This window comes from Leopardus geoffroyi, chromosome D1 (genome assembly GCF_018350155.1).
Source record: "Leopardus geoffroyi isolate Oge1 chromosome D1, O.geoffroyi_Oge1_pat1.0, whole genome shotgun sequence".
NCBI lineage: Eukaryota > Metazoa > Chordata > Mammalia > Carnivora > Felidae > Leopardus > Leopardus geoffroyi.
In genome coordinates, this window is record NC_059329.1 from 66,108,171 (window position 1) to 66,135,617 (window position 27,447).

At 40.2% G+C, this 27,447-nt stretch overlaps 1 protein-coding gene across 9 annotated transcripts in view; it reads right to left on the bottom strand.

Annotated features, from left to right (window-relative positions):
- The window catches only part of DENND5A (DENN domain containing 5A), a 118,807-nt gene that overhangs the window by 42,639 nt on the left and 48,721 nt on the right, over positions 1-27,447 (bottom strand). For 4 of the 9 annotated variants that reach the window (XR_006714060.1, XM_045484447.1, XM_045484446.1 and 1 more), the window contains 4 exons: positions 24,153-24,340; positions 12,628-12,945; positions 4,014-4,229; positions 3,393-3,627 (listed from right to left, as the gene is read on the bottom strand). Coding sequence is in view for 4 of the 9 variants with exons in the window: in XM_045484447.1 (XP_045340403.1) it covers positions 3,393-3,627; positions 4,014-4,229; positions 12,628-12,945; positions 24,153-24,340 (957 nt within the window). In the remaining 5 variants the exon portion in view is untranslated. Of the gene's footprint in view, positions 1-2,829; positions 2,980-3,392; positions 3,628-4,013; positions 4,230-12,627; positions 12,946-24,152; positions 24,341-27,447 lie in introns of all 9 variants that reach the window. The other 5 variants (XR_006714059.1, XR_006714057.1, XM_045484445.1 and 2 more) reach the window with 3 other exon arrangements.

Here is a 27,447-nt window from a genome sequence, read left to right on the forward strand (position 1 = left end):
ACTCTCACCAACCTGTGATCAAGCACCCTTCCTTTTTCTCAGGCCTCTGTCCACTCCCCACCTTTACCCTGTCCATGTCCAAGCCATCAGCTTGCTAGGCAGCACCTCCCTCCAGAGTTTTACCTCAGATGGGGATGCATTTCAAACCCCTCATTTCAGAGACCCCTACAACTTGGGGAGGGTCTCACTGAGCAATGGCTGGGTGCCGGCTTGCCCCAGAGAATGTTTGTGCGATCACACAGCAGCAAGGTTCAGAGATTATGGCAAATCACAACAAACAGCTGGCACCAGGTTTCACCACACGCTGGTGTCTTTGTCCCAATACCAGCAAATGTGACTGCTCTCCGGGGTCCACTGGGACCTTTGCCTGTGTGGAGGCTGTATGGAGTGAAAGCCAAATGCTCTACATATATGGGAACCGCTTCTTCCGCTGTGGCAAATGGACCCCTCAGACCCCACTGCCTGCTCCTGGGGATTCGCCTGCTTCCTCACCAGAACACTGCCAGGCACTGAGCTCCAGAATTTCAGACTCTGTACTCAACTGTTTATAGAATCCTAATGGTATTGAAACCCTCTCCTTTCTCCCCGTCAATGGTTCTAGGGAACAGATTTCTTGTTCAGTCCCCTGCAAGTGCTTTCACTCTTTCTCTCTCTTTCTCTCCAACTACTTTCAGGGGAGTGCTTTTCTTGCATGATCCCAAATTGTCACACTCTCCCCATTGCTCTTTCTCTGCCCTCTCTCCGCAAAAACAGCTTCTTACCTTCCACAGCTTTTCTCTCCCCCAGTTCACCTCTCCGCACTGGGAACTTGCTGAGTTCTGTGGCTCAAGTTATGCAGATTGTTGTGTTAATCCTCAGATCAATTTCCTAGGTGTGCAAAATGGTTTGGTGCGATCTAGCTGTGTTTTAGGGACAAGAAAACCTGAGTCTCCATGCTGCTCTGCCATCTTCCCGTTTCCTCCCCTTTTAAAAATATTTATTTATTTTTGGGAGAGCACAAGCAGGGGAGGGGCAAAGAGAGGGGGACAGATGATTCAAAGCAGGCTCCATGCTGACAGGCTGACAGCAGCAAGTCTGATGTGGGACTTGAACTCACGAACCGTGAGATCATGACCTGAGCCAAAGTCAGACGCTCAACCGAGGTCACCCAGGTGCCCCAAGATCCCTTTTAAATGTAGCATTTTAAAGGATCTCCAAAAATATCCTCTTATTTATGTGTTTACCATTTTCCAATAAGCCTGCTTCAAGATGCTAAAGTGTAAGATGGAATGAGGTGACTGAACTAGTCCTCCAGGCTAGAGATCTGAGGCCAGTGGCAAGAACCTTGCTCTAGAATGTTTAGAGTACAGAGGTACCTGGGTGGCTCAGTCAGTTAAGCATCTGACTTCAGCTCAGGTCAGGATCTCATGGTCCATGAGTTCAAGCCCTGTGTTGGGCTCTGTGTTGACAGCTCAGAGCCTGGAACCTGCTTCAGATTCTGTGTCTCCCTCTCTCTGCTTCTCACCTGCTCACACTTCTCTCTCTCTCTCTCTCAAAAGTAAATAAACAGTAAAAAAAGTTTAGACTATTTGGAGTACATAGAGTTGCCTAAGGGTCTGTGACACCAATTTTGCTGAAATTAATCACATGAATGAGGGTTAGTTGACCCTCCTTCCATATTCCATGAGAACAGACACAAGTCCTGGTCACAACTGAGACCAGAGTAATTCAAATCAGCATGCTTCAGTGTTTGGTGTTCAACAAATGGATTAGAGATGGGCTGAGAACTGATTGCCTAGACACTTGTGACAGATGGGCAAGGCCTCAAGTGACTAGAGCTGCTAGCTCCATAGCCTCTAGCTATAAGCAAACTTCTCCCTTTATTCCAGTGAGTCATATACAAATATTATCATTTTCAAAGGTAGCAAAATATGAAAAGATCAGGAAGTCCTGATTTAAGCTGATGGCCTGGGAGATGTTACTCTAAACGTTTCCACATTCTTGTAAAAATCCGTCAAGCTTCCCAGGACCAAAACCTTAGGCAGGGTTCAGGAATATGAAGCCTGATGTGTTCCAGAAAGCAAGAATGATTGTGTTAGAGCAGTCCACTTGCATAGGCAACATGTCCTCATTAGCCAAGAGGACTGTCATCTTAATGAAAGGCTTAGAACAAGAGCTACAAGGTAAAGACAGAAGGCTAGAGAATGTAAGGTTGATGAAGGCAGGACTTTGTCCAAATTGTCACCAGTTTTATCTTCAAAACCTAGAAAAATGCCAGGCACATTCATTCACTCAGTAAATATTTGCTGAGCACTTACCATATGTTGAACGTGTAATAGGTATTATGCAATTTGTTAAGTGAATGAACAAAATACACAAAAAGGCTACAACAAGGACACTCAACAACCCACAAAGAAGTGAACACATGACTTAATGTGATACCTCAGATGAGACTATTTTCTACCTAAACTGATCTAGACAGGGACTCTGAACAAAAAGGTCTTTTCAATCATGCATGTAGCAAACAACTTTTAACATCTATATGTGCTAGCAGATTAGGGGCAAGAAAATGAATAAATAGTCTCTGCTCTCAAACTGTTCCCATAATAGCTCAAATGAATAGAGATTATAGAGAAGAGGCAACAACAAAGCACCACAGGAGCACTGAGGAGGAATTCACTGACTCAGTCTGAGGTCATCAGAGAAGGCTCCACAGAGGAAGAGACATTTCAGCTAAGTTTTTGTGGCAAACACCAACTAGTGCCTAATCACAACTCATTCACTGCTTCTTTCTCGCTAATACAGCCCCGATATCATTCAGGGTAATATTACACCCAGTTCAATACTCACTTTCACAGCCTCCCTTGCACTTAAGGATGGTCATAGAACATGGTTGTAGCCTATGAGACAACAGAAGTTGTTGGGAATTTCTGGGAAAGCTTTTGTTTTCTGATACAAGAGGGAAAATACCGCTGGCATCAACCTTCCCCTCTTCTTGCCCTGAATGTAAACATAGAAAGCCTCTTGTAACCATGAGGCAACAAGTATGAATATAAAAGTCAATATGCTATGGATAACTGAGTAAAAAGTAGAATCTCAGTTCTTGATTACATTGTTGAGCAACTGAGCTAACACCAAAAACCACCAATTCTACACTCCTTGCTAATTTGAGAAAAATAACCCCCATCTGTCTAACCCAAAGTTGATTAGATTCTCTATTACAGCAGGACCCATTCCTAACTGACACAGTGTTAAAGGAGACGTTTGCCAGGCAAAACAAAAGGCAAGAGTATTTCAGGCAATAGGAATAATTTATGTAAAGCAGAAAAAGGGAAAGAAGTTGGCATATTTAGAAACAGGGACACTTTAGTGACATAATCCAAGAGGAGAGTACAGCAACAAGAAGGCCTCACCTGCTTCATCCACAGTGGTACACTTCTGGTACATGGATGTACGAAGAGTAGGTGTCCGAACATTCAACAGCCTGATTTTGTCTACTCGAGAATCAAATACACGGAGTACAGGGTCTTTATCATCATCATCATGACACATGATTTTGTTGTCAATGAAAGAAGCAAACATCTGGGTCTCTAGGAATCTTGAGAGGAAGGGCAGATATGGCTCAGGCTGGTCTGACAGAAAAGATGCCTGATTGGACCAAAAGGAAACACACAGTCATTGACAGCCTTGACCAGCAAAGGCAACACACCGAAGGTATCCAGTAGGTTAAATTTTCTCTCAAGTTTCCTAGGTCTTTATGAAAAGCAAACAGCAAAATCTCTTCATTTTTTTTAACACTCATATAATTTCAGATATCCTGAAATTTTGCCACACTAGCCCAAACTTACTCAGGTAACCTACTGTGGCAACCAATCTTCCCAGAATCCTGATGTTCAACCTGCACGTGCACCTTAACCTGAGAGCTCTGTTTCCAGCATATATGTATAATGAAAGAAAAACTCATCTTCAGTTAAATCTTCAGGAGGGTCTGGCTTATTCTCATTTCTCACCACCTCGCCAGCAGGATTACTCACTTTATCAAAGTTTTGCATCTGCTCCCTGTTGGTAAACCAGGACTCCTTATCCTGGCTGGGCTGAATAACAAACACCTCATAATCTGCAAACATCTGAGTGAAACGATTTGCAAAAACTTCCCGGATCTGAATGTTTAGCTGGTAAATCCTCAGTTCTTCCTCATCACATTGAACCTTCAGGTCCTTATTGCTGCTGGGGTCTTCACGTACTTCCAGCTACCAAAAATCAAACAACAGTTGAAAATATAAGCTTTTCCTTTATCCTCCCCAAAATGCAATTCATCCGTTCCACCCCCACCCCCCTTCCAGTGGTCACTTACTTCACAGCAAATGGAGAAAAGAAACAAAAGAGAAAAACATCAGAAGGAAAAAAAGAAAGAGATTCTGACATGCAGAAGAGAAAAATGAGGGTGTTCCACTTGCAGGTACCCAGGAACTTAATGAAAATAGAGATTAAGATTACAGGCAGAGAGAGATTCAGCAATAGAAGAAAAGCTGCTACTTATCTCGAGGGTCAGAGAAAGGAGGGAATCTGGGAAGTCAATGAGAAAATGATAATGCAAAGCAACAGAGTAAGACTCTGGCTCTCCCTTCATCTCTTTGATTTTCTCCCCCACATCACTGTCCTTATCTTCCTCCCTAAGAATTTTTCCTTACTGTGTCCAACCTCTCTAAATATTTCCCTGCTCCTCTTTAGCCACAATTAAAAAAAAAAAAAAAAAAAAAGTCTGCTCTACTACCTAAATAGAACAAGAAAATGAAATGTTTCACACTTCACTAAAAAAAAAAAAAAAAAAAAAAAAAAGCCAAAGTGATTACATTGTCCCATTTGCTTATACATAATTTATAAAAATAATTTAACAGTGAGAATGGAGGAGGGTGAAGAGATGAGTAAAAACTACAGAAAGCTGATAGTCCCATCAAAGTCAAGAAATGAAAAACTAACTTCATCCCCAAAAGAGCATAGGACTACCATTCAAGAGTGATGAGGGAGCTAGGGGCAGGCTGAGAGCAAAATGTAGGCTAAAAGCATTCCCCACCCCCCAGGTGGGACATGTATATATAATACTTCTTGGACACTCCAAGCTACCCCAAAACAGGAAAGGACAAAAAACCCAAATGGTTAAACTGATAAGAGTCTCCACCAGTTTACCAGAAAAAGGCAATCCCATTATAGCCTAAAGTCTAAGAACTCCCAACTGTCTTAATGTTAATGCTTTGCTAGAGGAAAAACAACCTTAGCTTGACAATAGTAGGCCTCCAGTACGTCTTTAGCATGTGAAAGTCTCTTTGGAAACTCCTATCTCCTCCCCTCCCCCCTCCATAAACCGGTCCCCCCCCCCCCACCACACACACACACACAGACACACACTTATAGTACAGCTCTTTCTGCTCACAGGTCCTGTCCCCGTGCTTTAATAAAATCACTTTTTTGTACCAAAGACATCTTCAAGAATTCTATCCTGGCTGATGGCTCTGGACCACCCCACCATTACCCCAAAATTTAATCATAAGGCACCCAGTGTGTGGGGCGATGAGTCTTTTCATCTGGACTCTGAGTTTTGGTGTAAATTTGGTGAGCCCTTTCTCTTTTCCTCCTTTACTCTCATGGTCTTTTGGAACACTTTCATGTCGGCTGGAATCCTCTAGCCTGTGGCTACTCTATGGGGTAGCCTGCCTTCTGACTGTTAAGTTAGTACCCTGGCTGGAATGGTAATAAGACCCAGAAACTTGATGCCCTCTCTTTATTCCTGTCCTTATACAAAGTTGTCTCTCTTGGGCACAGGACAGCCACCTAAATCACCAAGATGGCTACCAATCTTAAGACTCCCGTGTGAGGTTCCCTCCTCAAGGTCTCTGGTCCAGCAGCTTCTGGCCTTGAGATCTCCACTGGCCAAAACCAGTACCCAAATGAATTAAAACCCTACCGGGGGCCATTTCCTAAGGAAGTTGGCTATAAAGACTGTGTGTGTTGGAACCTTACTAAGATCATAATGGATTTCTATCTGTGCTGCTTTCCATCAATGTCCTCTATCAACTACTACTTAAATTACAAAATTGGGGAATTCCCCCTTGTAAAACTTTTCCAGTGTTTTCCATGGGTTACAAAATGGTGGTTTCTTGGCCTTCTCAGCAAGGCAAACTTGGTCCAAACGCCAGGCACCCATCTGTAGCCTAGGATGCAATGTGCAAGCAGGGGGACGCTAGCATCCCTCCTTCAGGAGCCCTTAATCGACTGATTGGTGGTCATAGTGATTTCGTTCGAGGGACACTTGGGGTTGCTTTGACACCAGGAACCTTTGACATATCCTGCGCATGGGATACCACCCAGGAGTCAGGGGGATTCTCAGGGGTAATGGACCTTCTTTCTACTTTCTCTCTACTTTTCTGTCTAGGAACAGGGTAGCTTCTCCTCAGTCCCCAAGGACTCTCTCTTGGGATGCCTTTTAACCCAACGGAAATAATTTGGTTTGCAAAATGTAGAAAAGAACTGATCTCCTATAACACTGCATGGCCTTAGTAAACAGGGCAAATGGATGGAGGTACCCTAGGTCCAGGCCTTCATGGCTCTACCCGGACCCAAGAGCCTCTTGCACAATGTGTTTGGTCAGTAACCAGGCCGGTAAACTCCCTCCTGATATACTGGATGATAATTGTCTAAACGGGCCTCCTCCTGATAGTACCCAGGTTGCTGGAGAAAACACAGGCCATCCCTGACAAAAGGGATGCTCTTTCTCTTTTTATTTTTAATTGTTTTAATGTTTATTTATTTTTGAGAGAGAGACAGAGACAGAGTACAAGCAGGGAGGGACAGAGAGAGGGTGAAACACAGAATCCAAGGCAGGTTCCAGGCTCCAAGCTGTCAGTACACAGCCCAACGCAAGGCTTGAACCCACGAACCGTGAGATCATGACCTGAGCCAAAGTCAGACACTTAACTGACTAACCCACCCAGGCGCCCTGGGATGCTCTTTCTCTTAAGTGGACACATATGAAACAACTCAGCGTTTATTTAAACTAATTTAAGTGTGCTGGTTTAATTAAGATAGACATGTCTTCAGAGTTATCAGCATTAAATATGAAACTTGTATTCTACCAAGGTTTACTAAAGGTCAAATAAGCTCATGTTATCTCTGTTGCAATTTGTTAGCAAAAAGATGACTTAAAATGATGGTTAATTTTGTCTGTTTCAAAGTTTTCATGGGTAATTGTTAAGAGCTTTCAAAGTCTTTGGTAACCTGAAACTTTGAAGTTTTGCTTGCACAATAAACGAGATTAAATTCATTGGACATCTAGGTCTTTTCCAAATAGGATAGAGTGCTAAAACTTTGATTACTGAACATAGGTTTGTGCTTTTAACTCCTTATTGCAGAGAAACTAAGGCTATTTGGGTCTATTGGAAAACATGCTTTGTGCTTAACTGGTTCATGAATTTGCCCTCTAAAGAACTCTGGTGTAACGGTTTATGATTGGTTATTAAGTTTTCATTGGAGACTAAGGTTTCCAAGAGTTAAAATTCTGCTAAATGTACTTAAGACTGATGGAAATAAGAAAAGCAACTCCATATGTAGGAAAGTAGGAGATAATATAAGAAATATATAAGGAATGGAAATATATTTTTTGTTGACGGTAAAAGAAAATAATTTTGTCCTAAATGAGATTGGTTGGAGAGAAATGGCTTGGGACAAAATTTGAAGGCAAAGGAAAGCTGTAGAAGGTTCATGAAGGAAAATCTTGAAAAGGAATTTATGTGTAGTCAGGATGGACTAAGGTTGAGATTAATATAGTTTAAAAGTACCCTAGTGGCTCAATCAGTTGAGCGTCCAACTTCAGCTCAGGTCATAGTCTCACAGTTCATGGGTTCGAGCCCCGAGTTGGGCTCAGTGTTGACAGCTCAGAGCTTGGAGCCTGCTTCGGATTCTGTCTCTCTCTCTCTCTCTCTCTCTCTCTGTCCCTTCCCCTACTCATGCTCTGTCTCTCTCTCAAAAATAAACATTAAAAAAAAATAAAAATTTTTTAAAAATTTAAACAGTACACTGGTATAAGGTTGAAATTCTGTTTTTCTCTCTTTTCAAAAGACAAAGTTTTCTTAGATTGTTGATCTGCTCTCATTAAGAAAATGTAAACAAAGGTTACATTAGGTGATATTACATTTCATCTTTATCAGGTCTTTGATTACTTAAAATTGCTCAATATTAAAGGAGCTAGGTTTTGCTAACAACTGTATAATACTACCTATTTGCCTTTAGGATTTCTTATTGCCAGCTTGGGTAAAGAAATAAGATTTGTAATGATCTGTAATCCTATTTAGGATGTGCTTTATAACTTTCTAAATTTTAACAAATTTCCCAGGATTTAAAGGGTAAATGAAGTCTTTTTGACCAATTAGGCCTTTTTATTTTATATGCTAAGTTACTTGGAAAAGCATTGTCAAATAATGGTTAACCTTAGGTTGTATTGCATGTGTAAATGCTATAACTGCTCAAATATATATGAAATTCCTAAAGTTTTAATGCTTTATCACTTGATATTCTGATTATTGAAATGTGTTACAGAAATAACCGAATTTCCTTGTCAACTGCATCATAATGAACTCATCAGATCTTTAACAATGTCCATTTCTGATACTTTGTCACTTATAATTGTTCTTATTCTCTCACAAAACTATTTCATCTTCAAGGAGATTCATAAAAGGGACTTTTAGGACAAATATTTGACATCTTTAAGATTAATACTAACATGGGTAAGAACTTCCAGAACTAAAAAACTGCATTCAAACTGAACAAGAATTAGGAACATGGGACTAAATAAACTAAAGATTACAGTTTTTGTGACTCGTTCGAAATATTGCTGGTTCTCTAATGTTTGCTCTTCCAGATTAAGTAAACTTCCTCTTGAGATATGTATAACATACAGAGATGTCATAAAGTATTCATTTGTAAACTGAAGTATTTATCTTTTCTCTCTACCTAAACCCTCTGAAATTCAAAAACTCTCAGTATTCTTTCTTTCATGGCAATTACAATTGTTTGCATAAGTTCAATAGGAATCTGTTCATCTTGTAACAGGACACCACTGGAAATACTGGTTATTTTACCAAGGGGCTTTAACTAGAATGTCCTATTTGAATGACATGCATAGACTCAGATATGACCCTAAAGCTTTAAGGAACCAAGGTTGAACTTATGAAACAGAACGATAAAGCCCCTTGGAAATGTTGGCCTGTCACCTTGTTTACAGAGTTCCCAACAGCCTTACCACGTGAGTAAAGAATGTCACTTCCTGGCATGTGCAGGAACCTCAGGATATCTTGGGGACCTTGTGAAGAGGAATTCTCCCAAATCTACAGGTATTGCAGGCATGTCTGATGGCAAGTACTTCACTTGGCTTCTGGCCTAGAGAGGCAACTAAAAGTTCAATCTGGAGATTTCTTATAAAAAGGCTCCAGCAAAACAAACTTTAAAAGATCCTTATGATCAATTGCTATTCTTGCTGAGTTTACGTAAATAATTAGGCCAAGTTTGTTAAAACTGAACTTGTACTACAAACAAACTAAGTCTTGATTTGGCTGTTTCTGGAAATGAAGGTTTTTTGAGAGAAAAATGATGTTTCAATAACGCAACGTTATGGATGTTAAATTCTAATTCTGATGGTCTTTAAATGTTTGTTGTTTGCCTAAACTAGACAACTTGAGGTAAAATTCAGAAAAACTGTCACAATAGCACAGGTATGGACAATCTCCTTGCTTGTCATTCTGTGAGAAAAAAGACCCCATGGACATATTATTTAAACAACTGGAAAATGGGATGGATTCCCTCAACAACTACATATAAAAAGACTTTTCTCACTGTAAACCTATCAATAGATAAAGACTATAGTATTTTACTAAATTATTCACTTGAGGCCAGGTTAATTCATAAATCTCTAAATACTGCAAAACGCATCCTTTCCAAACCCAATCTGACAGTTACTAGAAACCCACCCCATATAAATCCAAAAGACCTAGTTTAGTTAAAGGATTAAAAGTCTAATACAGCAGGGGGCTTAACTCCAAAATGAAAAGGCCCCTATTGGGTCATATTATATACTCCCAATGCAGTAAAATTAGAGAGGCATTCTTCATAGGTTCCCATATCTAAATAAAATCTATACCCCCTTTACAGGGAATCAATAAGGAAACTAATGTGCCTTCTTATTCCTGTGAACCTGTGGAAAAGCTCAAATTTCTCTTATGATGGTTGTACCTTTCTTTTGCATTCTCCTTTCCCCAATTTCTACTAACAATTCCTTCTTACAATGAGCCGTTCAAAAGGATCACCACAGACATGTGAGTTACAAACCAGAAAGACCAATTGGATTCCTGCTGCCTGTTCCCACTCCCATCTGAGGATGGTTCAAGTCTCACATCTAAAAATCTCACTGGCAGCACTGGCAGACACAGGGTTTGTAATGTGCTCTAACCATTAACCTGTATTTTTCTTGTTTCTATAAAAGTACATCTTATTAATTACCTAATTGCTTATTAAACAAGAGTCTATAGGATGGCTGTTTACCACCTACTACACAGTTAAAGCCTTAAATGACTCTCAAAATAACATTATATTAAATACTAAAATAACTCAAATGCCTAAAACAGTTCTACAAAACAGGATGGCATTTAGATGTTTTAATTGCTGCACAAGGTAGAACTTATACTTTCATAAAAACAAAATGCTGGGGTGCTGGGTGGCTCAGTCAGTTAAGCATCCAACTTCGGCTCAGGTCATGATCTCACAGTTCGTGAGTTCAAGCCCCACATCGGGCTCTGTGTTGACAGCTCAGAGCCTGAAGCTTGCTTCTGATTCTGTGTCTCCCTCTCTCTCTGCCCCTCCCCTACTCCCATTCTGTCTCTCTCAAAAATGAATAAACATTAAAAAAATTAAAAACAAAACAAAATGCTGTGTATACATTCCAAATTACCACAAAAATATTTCTGGATTTCTAACTGACATGAATACTCAAATTGGTGCTTTAAACATCCCTCTCTTTCCTTTAATGATTGGTTAAACTCTTGGACTGGATGATTTCTGTCAGCTACCAAAGGACTTTCATTTGGGCCAATCTTTCTAGTTATTCTAATTATGTTTTGCTATTTTCTCCCATGCCTCTCTGCCTGGTGCCAAGACTCCATCACTGCAATAACTTCAAGCTAACAGATGATCCTTTCTACTCAAGGAGGTTCATACATGTTGCCCACGTTGGATTCAGCTGCCTCTATGTTTTTGTAACCCTCCCTACATGTTCCCCAAGTGACCAATATTGACCCATACAGGTAGGGACAACTCTACGCCCCTACTCAACAGGAAGAAGCTACAGAAGATGAGGCCTTCCACCTTCAGCAACCTTAAAGATGTAATGGTCAAAATTGTTCAGGGGGAATATGATGACGGAGTGTCAGGCAAGCTGAGGGCAAAATACAGGCTGGTACCACCACCACCGCCCCCTTCCCCCTCCAAGGTGAAATATGTGTGATATTCCTCAGACACTCCTGGCTACCCAAGAACAAAGGAAAGGGTTTTAAGTGCTTGCCGTGGTAATGTGGGAAATTAAGGCAAATGAAAAATTAAATTCCCTTACTGCCTACAGCCCACTGACAAGTGCTTGAGACTGGCATAGTGACCTCCCTCTAAGAACTCAGCTGCCTCAAGGATGACACTCTGCTGGGGTGTAAAAGACAACCTTGGCTTAACATTATCCCAATCTCAAGGATCCTGTAAGTCTACTTACTTTATCTCAACTGCCCCAAGATATATGCCAGCAATCATACTCCAAGCTTCTGACCCCTCAATATACATCTGAAGGGTCTCATGACTGAGGTTTTACTAAATGGTAACAAATGGTATTTCCCTCACAACAGCTAGGCCCTCAAGTTCCTGGAAACCTTGCTTCCAAAATTCCTTGGAGACTTACTCTATCCCTGACCCCCTTCCAACCTGATGATACATAATGAGTTACCCATCATGACCCCAGTGCAGCTCTTCCTGCCCACAAGTCCTGTCCCTGTGTTTTAATAAAATCACCATTTTGCACCAATGATGCCTTCAAGAATTCTTTCTTGGTTGTCAGCTCCAGACCCCATGAACCCCCCATCACCCTCAAAACTTCATCAAGAGGACCAGGATCTAGCCTCAGCTAAGCCACTTACCAGGCATTTAATCTTGGGCCACTCAGGCTCTCTAAGCCTTGGTTTCTTGAGCTATAAAGGAGTTAACAATATCTGCCCTGTATGCTATAGGTTGCCATGAAATTCACAGGGCAATGGATTTTAAAGAGGTCTGAACACAAAGATTACCACTGTCATCCCTCCAAGTCACTCTGCTGTCGTGTTCACAAAGAATGACAGTAGGCTCTCCTTGATGTCCAGGTGAGAAGCTACCCAAATTTAGATCTATATAGCATTTACTAAGATAATATATGCAAGAGCTAAATCCAGTCTCCCACACAAGAGCATTCTTTCACTGCTCGAAAATAAGCCTTGCCCTGAACTAGGTGCTTTCTCATCTCACACTTTATTTCAGCAGGACAGCCCCCTAGCACAGACCAAGCCTGTCACAAACTCATATACAGCATCTTACCTTTTCCAGACTCACACCAGTCCTCTTAACCAAGGCTTGCAGCCGGGCAATAGTTTCATTCTCCTTGAGGAGCTCGTAGGAATGCAAAGGGGAGCCTGCGATGTTCCCATTCCTCTTGTCAGAGACAAGCTCAGAGGCCCGAAGCCTCTTCAGCTTGGAGGCACTCTCACTGCAATGAAGGTTTCCTTCAGGGGGAATGCCAAATGCCATGAGAATCTCAGAGACTTCCTGGACAAACTCCAATTTGTTGGGAAACTGAGGCAGGTCCTCTGGCAGCTCAATGAAGTGGTTGTCAATGTCCACAAAGCAGAGGTTAGCCTGGCAGTCAAAACAGGATGAATGTGAACAACTCCAGAGCATTAAGAAGATGCTTTAGAAAGGATAATGAACAGGAGAGGGAAGAGGAAATATTTGAAATAGGCATATATGAGATATGATACAAAGAAGATGGGGCTCAGGAAGGAAATAGACCTAGGTTCCAATCTTCCCCTGCCACTTTCTAGGGAAAGTTACTTAATCTTCTGATTCTGTCTCCTCAGTTATGAATGTTATAAAGAGATAAAAACACTTATCTTAGAGAGGGGTAGGGATTCTGTGATGACACAGATGTTGAGCATCTAGTGCAAAATCCACACATACAGTAAATGCTCATAAAATGTTTGATGAATTCATGAATTCTTATAATAGTAAAAAGAACACCAGGAGTGAGTCAAAAAGTCTAGGTTCCATATCTCACTCCATCACTATCTCCCTTTATGACCCTGAGCATACCATCATCCTTTTCTGAGCCTTAGTCCTGATTTGTAAGATTTGGTGGCTGCTCTTACTGATTTCTGTGATTCCTTCCGGTTTTAAGGTTGCTTTTGAGAGGACCTACAGAGACAGCACTCATACACTGCTAGTGAGGTAGGTAATCTAGATTAACATAGAACAGTTTGGCAATATCCATCTATCCTCATTTTATAGACAAAACTGACATAAAGAGGTTAAGTAACTTGTTCAAAGTCACACAGCTAGTAAGTAGTAGAACTGAGATCCAAACTCCTCTAGCCTGACTTCAGACATACACTCAAGCTCTTAACCATCCACCCTTCTCCTTAGAAGTCTTACGCATTTCTTATTCAATTTAACTTAAATATATTATAGTTCCTATTCCCATTGGAATTTCTTTGTAGCGATACATTAGAAAAGGCTTTTTAAAAAATATTTGTCTCGGGATGCCTGGTGGGTTCAATTGGTTGAGCGTCTGACTTCGGCTTAGGTCATGATCTTGCGGTTCCTGAGTTTGAGCCCCCCATCAGGCTCTCTGCTGTTAGCACGGAGCCCATTTTGAATTCTTTGTCCCCCTCTCCCTGCCCTTCACCTGCTGGTGCTCTCACACACTCTCTCTCTCAGAAATAAACATTAAAAATATATATATATTTATCTCATAACCATGAACCTGTCTAGCTAACCAAGACAACTATTATTTCCTCCATTGCAGTGTTTAAATGCTTAAGAGTATCTCTGTTTTGTTCATAACAGAAATGATAATATTACCTATACCATAAATTTGAGGATTATGAGACAATAAATGTTGAGATTTATAGCTAGGCTCAAAGTACATAACAAATGCCAATTAACATTGTTATTATCACTGTGGAATAACTTCAATCAATGGATATCATAACAATATTACTAGGTAGGAAAATTCCATATTGAAAAGATGCTAATAATGCCCCTACTTATTTGTAAGTTTAATGTAATTTTTTTCAAAATCCCAGATTTTTGTTTTAAAAGGAGTGTCTGATGAACTGATTCTGAATTTTGCCTGAAAAAATAAAACAGCCAAGAAAATTTTAAGAAAACACTTGCCTTACTGGATTGTAATATAAACATAAAACAGTAATCTGTTGGAAAAAGAGAATCTTGGGGTACCTGGGTGGCTCAGTCAGTTAAGCGTCTGACTTCGGCTCAGGTCATGATCTCACAGTTTGTGAGTTCGAGCCCCATGTCGGGTCCTGTGCTGACAGCTCAGAGCCTGGAGCCTGCTTCAGACTCTGTGTTTCCCTCTTTCTTTCTGCCCCTTCCCCACTCACGTTCTGTCTCTCTCCAAAATAAATAAACATTAAAAAAAAAAAAAAAAGGAGAACCTTGAACAGACCCATTTATTGTGGATGGATTGCTGAATAAATGTTTCGGGGACAATGGCTGTACATTTAGAAATGTTAAAATAGAATACCATACTCAGAAATAAATTTAAGATTGAAGCTTTAAATATAAAAAACAGGGGCGCCTATGTGGCTCAGTTGGTTAAGCATCCAACTTTGACCCAGGTCTTGCTCTCACAGTTTGTGAGTTTGAACCCTGTGTCAGGCTCTGTGCTGAGAGCTCAGAGCCTGGAGCCTGCTTCCATGTCTCCTTCTCTCTCTGCCCCTTTCCCACTCACGTTCTGTCTCTCTCTCTCAAAAATAAACATTTAAAAGTAATTTTAAAAAACTCTACCTTATTTTCTTAAAAAGAGTATCTTTTAGAGATACAAACTAAATATATTTCAGTAACATAATAATGCTGTGTGAGATCTGTTTCAAAATAATCAAGTAAGGTGAGTTGGGAGGAGGAGGGTAGAGAAAGAAATCCAGAAATATTTTTGTGGTAATTTGGAATGTATACACAGCATTTTGTTTTGTTTTTAATTTTTTTAATGTTTATTCATTTTTGAGAGAGACAGAATGCGAGTAGGGGAGGGGCAGAGAGAGAGGGAGACACAGAATCAGAAGCAAGCTTCAGGCTCTGAGCTGTCAGCACAGAGCCCGATGTGGGGCTTGAACTCATGAACTGTGAGATCATGACCTGAGCCGAAGTTGGATGCTTAACTGACTGAGCCACCCAGCACCCCAGCATTTTGTTTTTATGAAAGTATAAAAACTAGTCCCTTTACTCTTACACGTGTTCAACATTTTCCATTAAAAAAGTTTTAAAAAAGTTAAATAAACCCACAAGGCGCGCCTGGGTGGCTCAGTCGGTTGAGTGTCCGACTTCGGCTCAGGTCATGATCTCGCAGTCCGTGAGTTTGGGCCCCGCGTCAGGCTCTGTGCTGACAGCTCAGAGCCTGGAGCCTGCTTTAAATTCTGGGTCTCCCTCTCTCTCTGCCCCTCCCCCACTCATGCTCTGTCTCTCTCTCTCTCTCTCTCTCTCTCTGTCAAAAATAAATAAACATTAAAAAAATTAAACCCACAAAAGCATTAAAATAAACTATAAAAAGTTACTATTCTATCTTAAGGTGGAATGGGCTTTCTAAACTTTATATAGAGCTAAAAACCATAAAGGTAAATACTGCCATAAAAAAATTAAAAGATAAGCAATCTAGGAAACAGTAATTGTTATGTATAACATGTAAAAGGTTAATAGCCAAAGAAATCATTAAGATAAAAATAAATTCACCCAACTGAAAAGTAGAAATTGGTTATGGAAGGCAAACACAGAAGAACTTTCTTTCACCTGATTAACATCAAATATATGAAAAGATGTTCAATTTTGCTAATAATCTAAGAAATAAAAACAAAATACTTTTCATCTACTGTGCTGACAAAGATTTACAAGATTTATAATGTCCAATGCCAGCCAAATAATAGGAAAACAAACATCTCAAACACTGTTATTAGGAATGTAAACTGGCGGCACCTGGGTGGCTCAATGAGTGAAGCATCCAACTTCGGCTCAGGTCATGATCTCGCAGTTCTTGAGTTCGAGCCTCACATCAGGCTCTGTGCTGACAACTCAAGAGCCTGGAGCCTGCTTTGGATTCTGTGTCTCCCTCTCTCTCTCTGCCCCTGCCCTGCTCTCATTCTGTCTCTCTCTCAAAAATAAACATTAAAAAAAATTAAAAAACAAACCAAAAAAAAGGAATGTAAATGGAAAACTTTCTGAGGACAATCTTAAAGACATTCTTTTCCTGCCCAATCCAAGAACCAGAACATTACCAGATACTTTATCTATCTAATCCTCCCCAATACCATCCCCAACCTATACACTCCCATTCCCCAGGTAACCACTATCCAGAATTCTCTATTACCTTTTTGGCTTTTGTTTTATAATTTATATATGCCTTTAAGTTTTTGCTTGTTTCTTAAATTTATGAAAAGATTACCACTCCTTAAGGAATGTTATGGTACTACTTTTCTTCACTCAACAGGAGGCTACTAAAATTCAGCCATTTTGTTGTATGTAGCTATGTTATTCATTTTCACTCTTATATAATATTCCACACTATGTGGATATAACACAATTTATTTATCAATTTTCCCAATGAAGGGCATTTAAGTTCTTTCCTGTTTACTGCTTTGACATTTTTACACGTTTTCTTGGACACGGATGCAAGATCTTCTCTTGGGTGTACCCTAGGAATGGAACTGTTGTGTGGTAAGCTATGCAAATGTTCAACTTTATAAGATAAGGCCTAGCTGTGTCCAAAGTGGTTATAACAGTTTATATTTTTACCAGCAATCTAAAGTGATCCTATTGATCCAAATCCTTCCAAAACTTGGTATCATCATATTTCCTAATTTTGCCACTGATTTGGGTGCATTTAATTTACACTTCTCTGGTTGCTAGTGAAAAAATGTGTATTTTTTGTGCAATACCTGTTCATGTCTTTAGCCCATTTTTCTACTGGGTTGCTTATCATTTTACTGGTTTGTACAAGTTCTTTACAATCTCCTAATGCTGACTTTTGTAGGTTATATATGTTACACGTATCTTCTAGTTTTTATCATATCTTTTTAAGATGTCTTTCTCTTAATTTAAAAAATAAAATTTATCAATCTTTTTTTAATTTTTTATTTTTTATTTTTTGAGAGAGAGAGCGGGAGAGAGGGGCAGAAGGGGGTGGGGGGAGAGAATCTCAAGCAGGGTCCACACTCAATGCAGAACCCAGTGACGGGCGCAATCTCACAACCCTTGGATCATGACCTGAGTTGAAATCAAGAGTCAGACACTCAATCAACTGAGCCACCTAGGCTCCCTTCAATCTTTTATTTTATGGATAGTGCTTTCTGTATCTTGTTTATAAAGTCCCTACTCAGAGGTTAGAAATACATTTATTAATATTATCTTTAGAAGATTTTAAACTTTTGCTTGTGACATTTATCACTTCTTAATCCATCTCAAGTTGATTTTTGTTACAGTGGAATGTGGGGATCCTTTTTTATTTTTTCTCCTTATGGACAAGCAATTTTTCCAGCTCCATTATTAAATAGTCCCTCCTTCAGGATGGCACCTCTATGTTATATCAAAGTGCCGATCCATTGATCCTTCTATTTTTCCCCATACCAGTAAATCTTGCATCCTAAAAGAAGAGGCAGGAGGGTAACATAAGTCTAGCTAAATACAACTATTCCACAAGCTCTCAATCTATTAAAACTGCATGTTTTAACATGTCCATGCATAAACATCTGCTGGGTGCATGAAACTATTCAATTTACCAATCTATAATCAAAAAGGAGAACTTTTGGGGTACCTGAGTGGCTCAGTCAGTAAACGTCCAGACTCTTGGTTTCGACTCAGGTCATATCTCACAGTTAATGGATTCAAGCCTCATGTCTGGCTCCACACTAAAGCAGAGCCTGCTTGTGATTTTCCCTCCCTCTCTCAGCCCCTCCCCAGCTTGCTCTTTCTCTCTTTCAAAATAAATAAAGTTAAAAAAGAGAGAGAGAGAAATTTCTCTTATCTAAGATACAAAGATTAAAAGAAGAATCACTTTAAAATTCACTTTTTGTAATTCCTCCACTGAATAACAAGTTTGAGCCCTGCCTAGAAAAAGGGCCAGTAAGTGTTTAACACCTAAAAATTGGCTTTTTGTTTTTCCTGTTAAGATTTTAAAATTATAGGGGTGACTGGGTGACTCAGTAGACTAAGCGTCTACTTCGGCTCAGGTCAGGATCTTGTGGTTTACCAGTTTGAGTCCCGTGTTGGGCTCTGTGCTGACAGCTCAGAGCCTGGAGCCTGCTTCAGATTCCTTGCCTCCCTCTCTATCTGCCCCTCCCCGACACATGCTCTGTCTCTCTCTCAAAAAGAATAATAAAACAGTTTTTTAAAAAAGATTTATTTAAAATTATAAATGCTTTCACATCAAGCCATTAAAAAAGATAGTAAAACAATTAAATCTAGTCATGAAGATCACCTGCCTCATAAGCCCCGTCAGAATAAAGCTCTGTAACCCACCACAGGCAAACAATGCAATCATTTACCCCACTGGTTCTCCTCTTTTTATAGAAAAAAAGCATTTTGCCCAATTGGAAACACAGAAGCATCTAAAAATAACTGCATCCACTCAACAATGCTTGGTTGGCTTTTCTCCCACTGATGTGAGGCAAATACAGAATGTCTGTAAAGAATTTTATGAACTCCACATGCTATGTCCCTATATTATAGATACACTCCTGGTAGGAGGTAGCTAGAGGGGAGAATACAACTCACGCACACTTTAGAGATGGGCTAGATTAGATAGGCACCTCTGAGTAGACACCAGTATAGCCATTCTTTGCAGTGTTGGGCTGAAGAAGGTAGGAATGAAAAGGTAAAGTGAAATAGGACGTCATTCAAATACTAAACTCATACATAGCCTCACACTGTTTCCTCACAGCACACTGAGGGCTCTGGCAAACAGAAGTAATTTGCAAACCTACCTCAAACTCCTCATGCACCCCTTTCCTCAGCTAAGAGGACAAGTCCTACAAAACAGCTTGAGGGACAAGAAGCCTAAAAGAGGCACTGAACCCACATGATCAGTTTTCCTCAGTTAATTAACCTCCTGTGTTGTTTGGAAGAAGCCATGAGAAGACTTAGCTGCTCTGGGTAATAACCACATGGATCCCCCAAATCCCAGAAAGTCTCCCAAATCTTTTCCTGCAGGAGGTCACAATGCCCCTTCCCACCCTGAGTTCCCAACACCAAATCACAGCCAGCCTCACCTCTAGTCTATTCCCATGTTATTTACTGAGGGGGAGGAGCTCAACACACACACATTATTGGGAAAAAAGCTATTGAAGGAGTGTCCTGAGAAAGGAGAAAAACCATCAGGAAAGACAGAAAGACCCAAGACATAAAGAAGTAACACACACACACCCTTTATTCTAATATCCTCTGCCTGCTTCCCCTGACATATGGACAACATGACTCCTTCCTGGACTCACACAATAGCACCCAAAAGAGAAGCACAGGACAAAGAATGCCTCACAAAGGCAGCTCAGCACTTTCCCTTGCTCAGGGACAACTGAACTCATGTGTTGGTATAAAAAGAAACAAAGGGTTTTTTCACAGGCTTCTGATGCCCCAAGATGAGGCAGCGACTGATGAATTCTGATTTAGGGATCCAGGAAATGTACAGTCTCCATCCCTCTGGAGAAAGTCCCTTTTATAAATCAAGCTTGCTCCACTACCCTGATGATGCACCGTTGCACAGGCCCATTAGTTCTGCCTCAAAGTCCCTCCAGTAGTGTAAAGATACCTCAGGATGTCCACCAAAATGTTAAAAGTAGTTATCTCTGGGTGAAAAAATTCGAAGTAATTTTTACTTTATTCTTTTTTTAAAAGGAAGGTGTTTTCAGTGTTTATTTAGAGAGAGGGAGGGAGAGTAAGCTCACAAGTGTGAGCGGGGGAGGGGCAGAGAAAGAAGAGGAGAGAGAAATAATTCAAAGCAGGCTCCACGATCAGAAGGGACCTCATGACCACCAAGATCACAACCTAAGCCAATATCAAGAGTTGGATGCCTAACCGACTGAGCCACCCAATAAAGCCACCCTTTATTCTTCATAGGGGCACTGTTAGAATTTTTTACTATAAACATATCATTCGGGGTGCCTGGGTGGCTAAGTCGATTAAGCATCTAACTTCGGCTCAGGTCATGATCTCACAGTTCGTGAGTCTGAGCCCCACATCAGGCTCTGTGCTGACAGCTCAGAGCCTGGAGCCTGCTTCCGGTTCTGTGTCTCCCTCTCTCTGCCTCTCCCCTGTTCACACTCTCTCTCAAAAATAAACACTAAAAACAAATTTTTTTTAATATATCATTTATGGGGCACCTGGCTGGCTCAGTCCATAGAGCACATGACTCTTAATCTCCAACTTTATAAGTTTGAGTCCCATGTTGGGTGTATGGACTACCTAAAAATAAAATCTTAAAAAAAAACAAAAACAAAAACAAAAAACCACCATATATCATTTGTGAGACATCCCAAAGTTGTCTTTCAGAGATATTATTTATGAGTCGTCATTCATTATGTATACCTTTCATGGTGCTTTACTCCATGAGAAAGTCAGTTCTCCCCAACTTAAAGTTCCCCATGGGGAACTATCCAGGCTCAGATATTCTAGAGGTTATCTGCTAAAAATCAAGGTAAATATCCAGCTATCAAACACCCCACACAAATATGTCACCCTCAGAGGGCCAGTCTGGATGAAGTGGGACTCTGAAATCCTAGAACTACTTATTAAGTATGCACAGGTATTCTACATGCCTCCCCTTCCCCAGCAGACCACAAGGAAAGGCAAAGGATGTAGCAATGATGGGGAATACTGCAAAAGTGGAAGCAGCAGCAACATCAGAACAGAGTGAACTTTTGGGTTTCTCAAACAACACTTGGTTTCTCAGTCTCACCGAATCCCCCAGTTAAGAAAATTGCTGGGCTCCTAGCAGCCTCTTCATACACCCATATACATGAGGCACCCAAAAAATGATGCTGAGGGATCCCACAGGGAACAGAACTTGCCCCAAACATATGTCAAGTTGATGCCAAAGATAAAAATAAAACTGAGAAAAGTGGCTTCTTGCCTAGAGTCCTACTCATTAGACTGGTAGGTAGCACACCTCTTTAGGTTTCCCACCTTCTACCATTTTTTGTTCTTATTCTTATTTTGACTTTACAAAATTATAATTAGGTTTACTATGAAGAGGTGTCAATTTAAATTATGCCTTTGTTTAAACCATCAAGAAGGAGCACCTGGGTGGCTCAGTTAAGCATCCTAACCAACTCTCAATTTCAGCTCAGGTCGTGATCTCATGGTTCAGGGGTTCAAGCCCAACATTGGGCTCTCTGTTAACAGTGCAGAGCCTGCTCAGGTTTCTCTCTCTCTCTCTCTGTCTCTGTCTCTCTCTCTCTGCCTCTCCTCTACTGGAGAGCATGCTCTCTCTCTCAAAATAAATAAATAAACTTAAAAAAATAAAACAAAGCAAACAGAAACTCCCCAATCTCCAATCTTTGATAACTACTCTTCATGTGTATTTACCAGTAAAACAGACAAACATACATAAAAACCTAATACCCCAACTCAATGATTTTCTCTATCATTTAGATCTTTTCTTCCTTAATCAATCTTGTCCTACTCCAAACAACACAAAGCTCTATAAAACCAAAGAAGCAAAGGGGGTGGAAACAGAAGAAGCTACGAGGAAGACATTTTGATTGTAAAACCAGAGGAGAGAGAAAAAAGAGATGCATTTGACTATAATTTAAATATTACAGGTGTGATCTAATTATCAGGGTTTCATCAAGGATGCTGCCCAGACATGCCCAACGACATGAATGAAGCTCAGAAACAAGTCCGTGAGACTGTTCTCTTCTTTGGAGGTCTCCTTACTAATACTAATATTACTCAATTATGCAAAAATCTCCCTCCAAAAACATTTTGATGAAGTGAGGAAATAAAGCCATGTTAACACCAGTGTATGTATCCTCCAAAGTCTTGTTCCCAGGCCTTTCTAATGACTGAGAAATTCAGTGTACGAAAGCCCTTTCCCCAAGTAGTTTCATACCAGCCACAAAATGACATAAAAAGGTAGACCAGTTCTATGGATAATTCCAGAAAAATAAGGGGCGCCTGGGTGGCTCAGTCAGTTGAGCATCCGACTTCAGCTCAGGTCATGATCTCACAGTTTGTGAGCTCGAGCCCCACGCCGGGCTCTGTGCTTGACAGCTCAAAGCCTGCTTCAGATTCTGTGGCTCTCTCTCTCTCGCTCTCTCTGCCCCTCCTCTGCTCACATACACACACTCTCTCTCTCTCAAAAATAAACATACATTAAAAAAAGAAAAATAAATAAAAAAAATAAAACTATCTTATTTTAATCATGCTTTAAATATATTTTAAATTTTTTTTTTTTCAACGTTTATTTATTTTTGGGACAGAGAGAGACAGAGCATGAACGGGGGAGGGGCAGAGACAGAGGGAGACACAGAATCGGAAACAGGCTCCAGGCTCTGAGCCATCAGCCCAGAGCCCAACACGGGGCTCGAACTCACGGACCACGAGATCGTGACCTGGCTGAAGTCGGACGCTTAACCGACTGCGCCACCCAGGCGCCCCAAATATATTTTAGAATAAAGTAGAAAATAAACAAGTAAATACATATTTTTAATTAATTCTTTGGTATTTGAAACAATAGGAAAGAGGAGACCATCCTCATAGCAAGAGAGGAAAAGCATTCTCTCAAGGTCTTCCTTATCTTGAAAGGAAAGTTTTCAAAGCTGGTTCAGCACCACAAGAATCACTATGATCAAGTCAACTATTACATATAAACTTGGCCTATAAAAGAAACTCACTGATTTATTAATACTTGGTGTAATGAAGTAATTATGAAATTATATTATGTGGGATTTCCTTAAAATAATAAGGGTATGAGAGGTATAGAATTAAAATGCAATTTAGGGGTACCTGGGTGGCTCAGTCAGTTGAGTGGCTGACTCATGATTTGGGCTCAGGTCATGATCCTGGAGTCATGGGATCAAGCCACACTCAGCATGGAGCCTGCTTAAGATTCTTTCTTTCTTTCTTTCTCTCTCTCTCTCTCTCTCTCCCTGCCCTTCTCCCCACTCAAGCTCTGTCTCTCTCTAAAATAAAAAATTTCTTAAATATAATTTAATATGTATAACTGCTGAAGCTAGGTGTTAAGAACACAAGAATTCATTATGCATTGTGTATATTTAAAAGTTTTACATAATAAAATGATTTTCTAATAAATGTCTTGAAAAGTATGTAAAATACTGGCTTGAAAAACTACATATGGAGTGCCTGGGTGGCCTGGTCGGTTAAACATCCGACTCTTGATTTTGGCTCAGGTCATGATCTCACAGTTTGTGAGATGGAGCCCTATGTCGGGCTCTGTGCCAACAGCACGGAGCCTGCTTAGGATTCTCTTTCTCCCTCTCGCTCTGCCCCTCCCCCACTGGTGCACACGTGCACTCTCTCTCAAAATAAAAATAAACTTAAAAAAAAAAAGAAAAACTGCAAATGAAAAAGGCAATTCATGATAGTATAAACACAGGGATTACAATGTATGTATGCCATATAATAAAGATGACAAGTGTTTCTGGAACAACATAAACTAAGCTAAATGTTCATCATTTTTACTTATTTCCTGGAAAGTAATTTATGTTCCTCAAAATAAAATAAAATAAACTTGGTGACACCACCCTGGGCTCATCCCAAAGCCATCCTCCCGCCAATCCTGGATTGGGACCAACGGCACCAGCACTCAAGCTCGGCATTCCTCTTACCTCTTGAGGCAGCTCCAGCTTTGACCGGTCATCCAAGCCATTGGAATGCAAGCCCATCAGGTATGGAACAGGAGCATCTAAAAAATGTAGGAGAGAAGCCGGGAGAATAGGGACATAGACATGCTGCCACTGGAAAGGAAACATGAGGGCTGTAATTGTCTCCGCCACAGTCATCAGTCTCTGGTAATCTAGGTAAAAACAAAAAACAAAAAACAAACCAGTCAAAAACAAAGGACCTGCTTGCCAAATAACAAGTTAAAAACTTCAATACAATTTCACATTTAGAAACAGTCAGGATAAACTTCAGCAAGGGTATGCTCAGAGTGTGATTCCCTTGTGGGTACCAGAAAGACAACCCAGAGACCTCAGTGGACCACAGCTGAAATTTAACCCTCACATACAGGTTCTCGCAAGTGATAAAATTTAGTGTGGAAATACAGTAGAAATCCTAAATACCACCTTGCTCCAAATACTAAACCAGAATGTTAAGTAGATTCTCTTAAGTAGAAAGGGGTTGGGGAACTGGAACAACAAAAAAAAAGGGTCTTCATTCAGCATGGAAGCCAAAACAGGCTCTTTTACCACTCAGATATGTCTGCATCCTATAAGGAACTAATGTGAGCTCTGCCTTCAAGATCAAGACCAAAGAACCACACAGCATGCAGCAGCTGGTTTTCTACACTAGCCAAGTCTGTCTTTCACCTGGAACTTTTCCTCAATGGGAACAGCACAAATATGCTATTTTAACAGATCAATGAAAAGCTTCCCGAGGATACGAAAGACTCAAAACATTGACTTTCAGGCCTCAAAACTCTTAACTCTAGGTCAGGGATCTTAGTTTGGGAGGGAAGGCTTGTGTTCAAAGTTTTGCTTTCCTTTAGAACACAATTTCTGGACGTGTTTTACAAAACAATAAGTAATAAATACACTGGCAAAGCCAATAAAATGGACCAGTTACAAGTGAAATTTTAAAAATTATTCTTCACAGGGGCACCTGGGAGGCTCAGTCAGTTGGGCAGCCGACTTCGGCCCAGGTCATGATCCCGCGCTTCATTGGTTAGAGCCCCGCATTGGGCTCTGTGCTGACGGCTCGGAGTCTGCTTTGGATTCTGTGTCTCCCTCTCTCTCTGCCCTTCCCCCACTCGCACTCTGTCCCTATTTCTCTCAAAAATAAATAAACATTAAAAAAACTTTTTTTTAAATTACTCTTCACAAATGGTAAAATGGTTTCAGGCATTTAAGGACAAAGCAGGAACATAAATTTTAAAATCATATGAGTAATATCCTTTGGAATGGTTGATTTCAAATGAGCTTTCATTAGGGTTAAAGTGGTTTCATATACTAAAAACCCACCCCATCATTTAAACAAATCACAGCTTGGTTCATAAAAGAGTTATAAGTAACAAAAAGCTTTCCAGAAAATGAGGAAGGTTGAGTAAAAATGAACAAAAGCTGATATGTACCAACTATGTAGAAGTTCAGTAAAGTACCCTACATTTGCTCACTAATAAAGCTTTGAAAACTGCCTATCACCTTACTCTCAGCTAAGCAAAAAAGAGCATGACCTACAAATAGTCTTTTAACTAGTAATGCAAATAAATAGAGATTGACTAAAATTTCATTATCTTGAACATTTTAAAGGTACTACAGGAAAATGCCTCATATGCTTCTTTGGGGAAACTAAGGCACTTGACAAATGAGTGATATAACCAATCAGTGCATAAAAGTAAACTCAGAGATTTGATCATCAATTAAAAAAAAAATAGTTTAGCAGAAGGACAAAAGAACATGAGCTTCTCATATTCACTAAAGATCAGGGCAAACTAGTAAGAGTTCAAGGAGAGAGTCTGTCTCATTTTTCATTGTGCCCACACAAAGCATGGTCATTCCTGTATTAAAAACTATTTAGTAAAAGGGTGCCTAAGTGGTTTAGTCGGTTAAGCATCCGACTTGGGCTCAGGTCATGATCTCACAGTTTGTGAGTTCAAGCCCCAGGCCAGGCTCTGTGCTAACAGCTCAGAGCCTGGAGACTGCTTCAAATTCTGTCTCCCTCTCTCTCTGCCCCTCCCCCACTTATGTTCTGTAGCTCAAAAATAAATATTGAAAAAAAATTTTTTTTAATATTTAGTAAATAAACTTAAAATTTTTTAAAAAAACTACTTTGTGAAGATTCCCCACCTCATTCAAACAACAACAAAAACATTTCCCAAATTAAAAAAAATAAAAAGCAATCTTTGAAGAATTAAATTAGGTTTTATATAAATAATATAATTTCAGAAAAACTATTTAGTCCCACATGAAAGTAAACAAAACCTGAGTAACAAAATTTACACCATTGCAAGCTCTATCTTCAGTCTCTTCTTCACCTGATACCCCAATTCCATGGGACACCATACAACTTATTATTTTATCTTTCTGCTGAAATTCTTCTGCTCAATGACTACTCCAACAATCATTATTTTTTTAATGTTTATTTATTTTTGAGAGAAAGAACGTGAGCAGGAGAGGTGAAGCGAGAGAGGGGGATAAAGGATCCAAAGCAGGCTCCACCCTGTCAGCACAGAGCCCAATGTGGGGCTAAAACCCACGAACCACGAGACTGCAACCTGAGCCAAAGTCAGACGCTCAACCAACTGAGCCACCCAGGCGCCCCAATAATCATTATTAAGACAAATTCTCATGATTTTCCAGATAAGACTTCAATTCCTATATTCTTCTACATGTGAATGTCTGTAAATAATCTACTCAAGAGCAACAATCTTGAGAATCTCAGACATCCTAAGAATTTATTTTAAAATTCAAAATTAAGATGAATCAAAAGAATGTAAAAGCGTGGGAGAAAACCTTCAAGTGGTATTTAAAGCTGGTTTAGTCTTACTACTATGTCTGAACATTGGCTCTCAAACACGTATTCTGAATAAATATTCACTGAAATATCCCACCCCCATTTTCAGTGTGTATACACACACACACACACACACACACACACACACACACACACACATATATTTCTGAATCTTAGGGGGTGGGGGGCAGAGGTACCAGAGGTCTTTTTAATCATGAGAAAACCAAACAACTTCCTCCTTCCTTTACCCAAAGTCAGTAAAGCAGGTGTTTTATGTGGCTGGCATTTCTGGCATGTCTGCTTAGGGACAGTAACATCTCACAGAAGGCCAACAGACAGTCTAAGTAAAGGAGTCCCAAAAATGCCTCTGTCATGAGACTTCCTGGCACTGGACTACTATGTATGGTCCCTAGCTGCAGTGTCTGGGAACATCTGCTCTATAGCCATAAC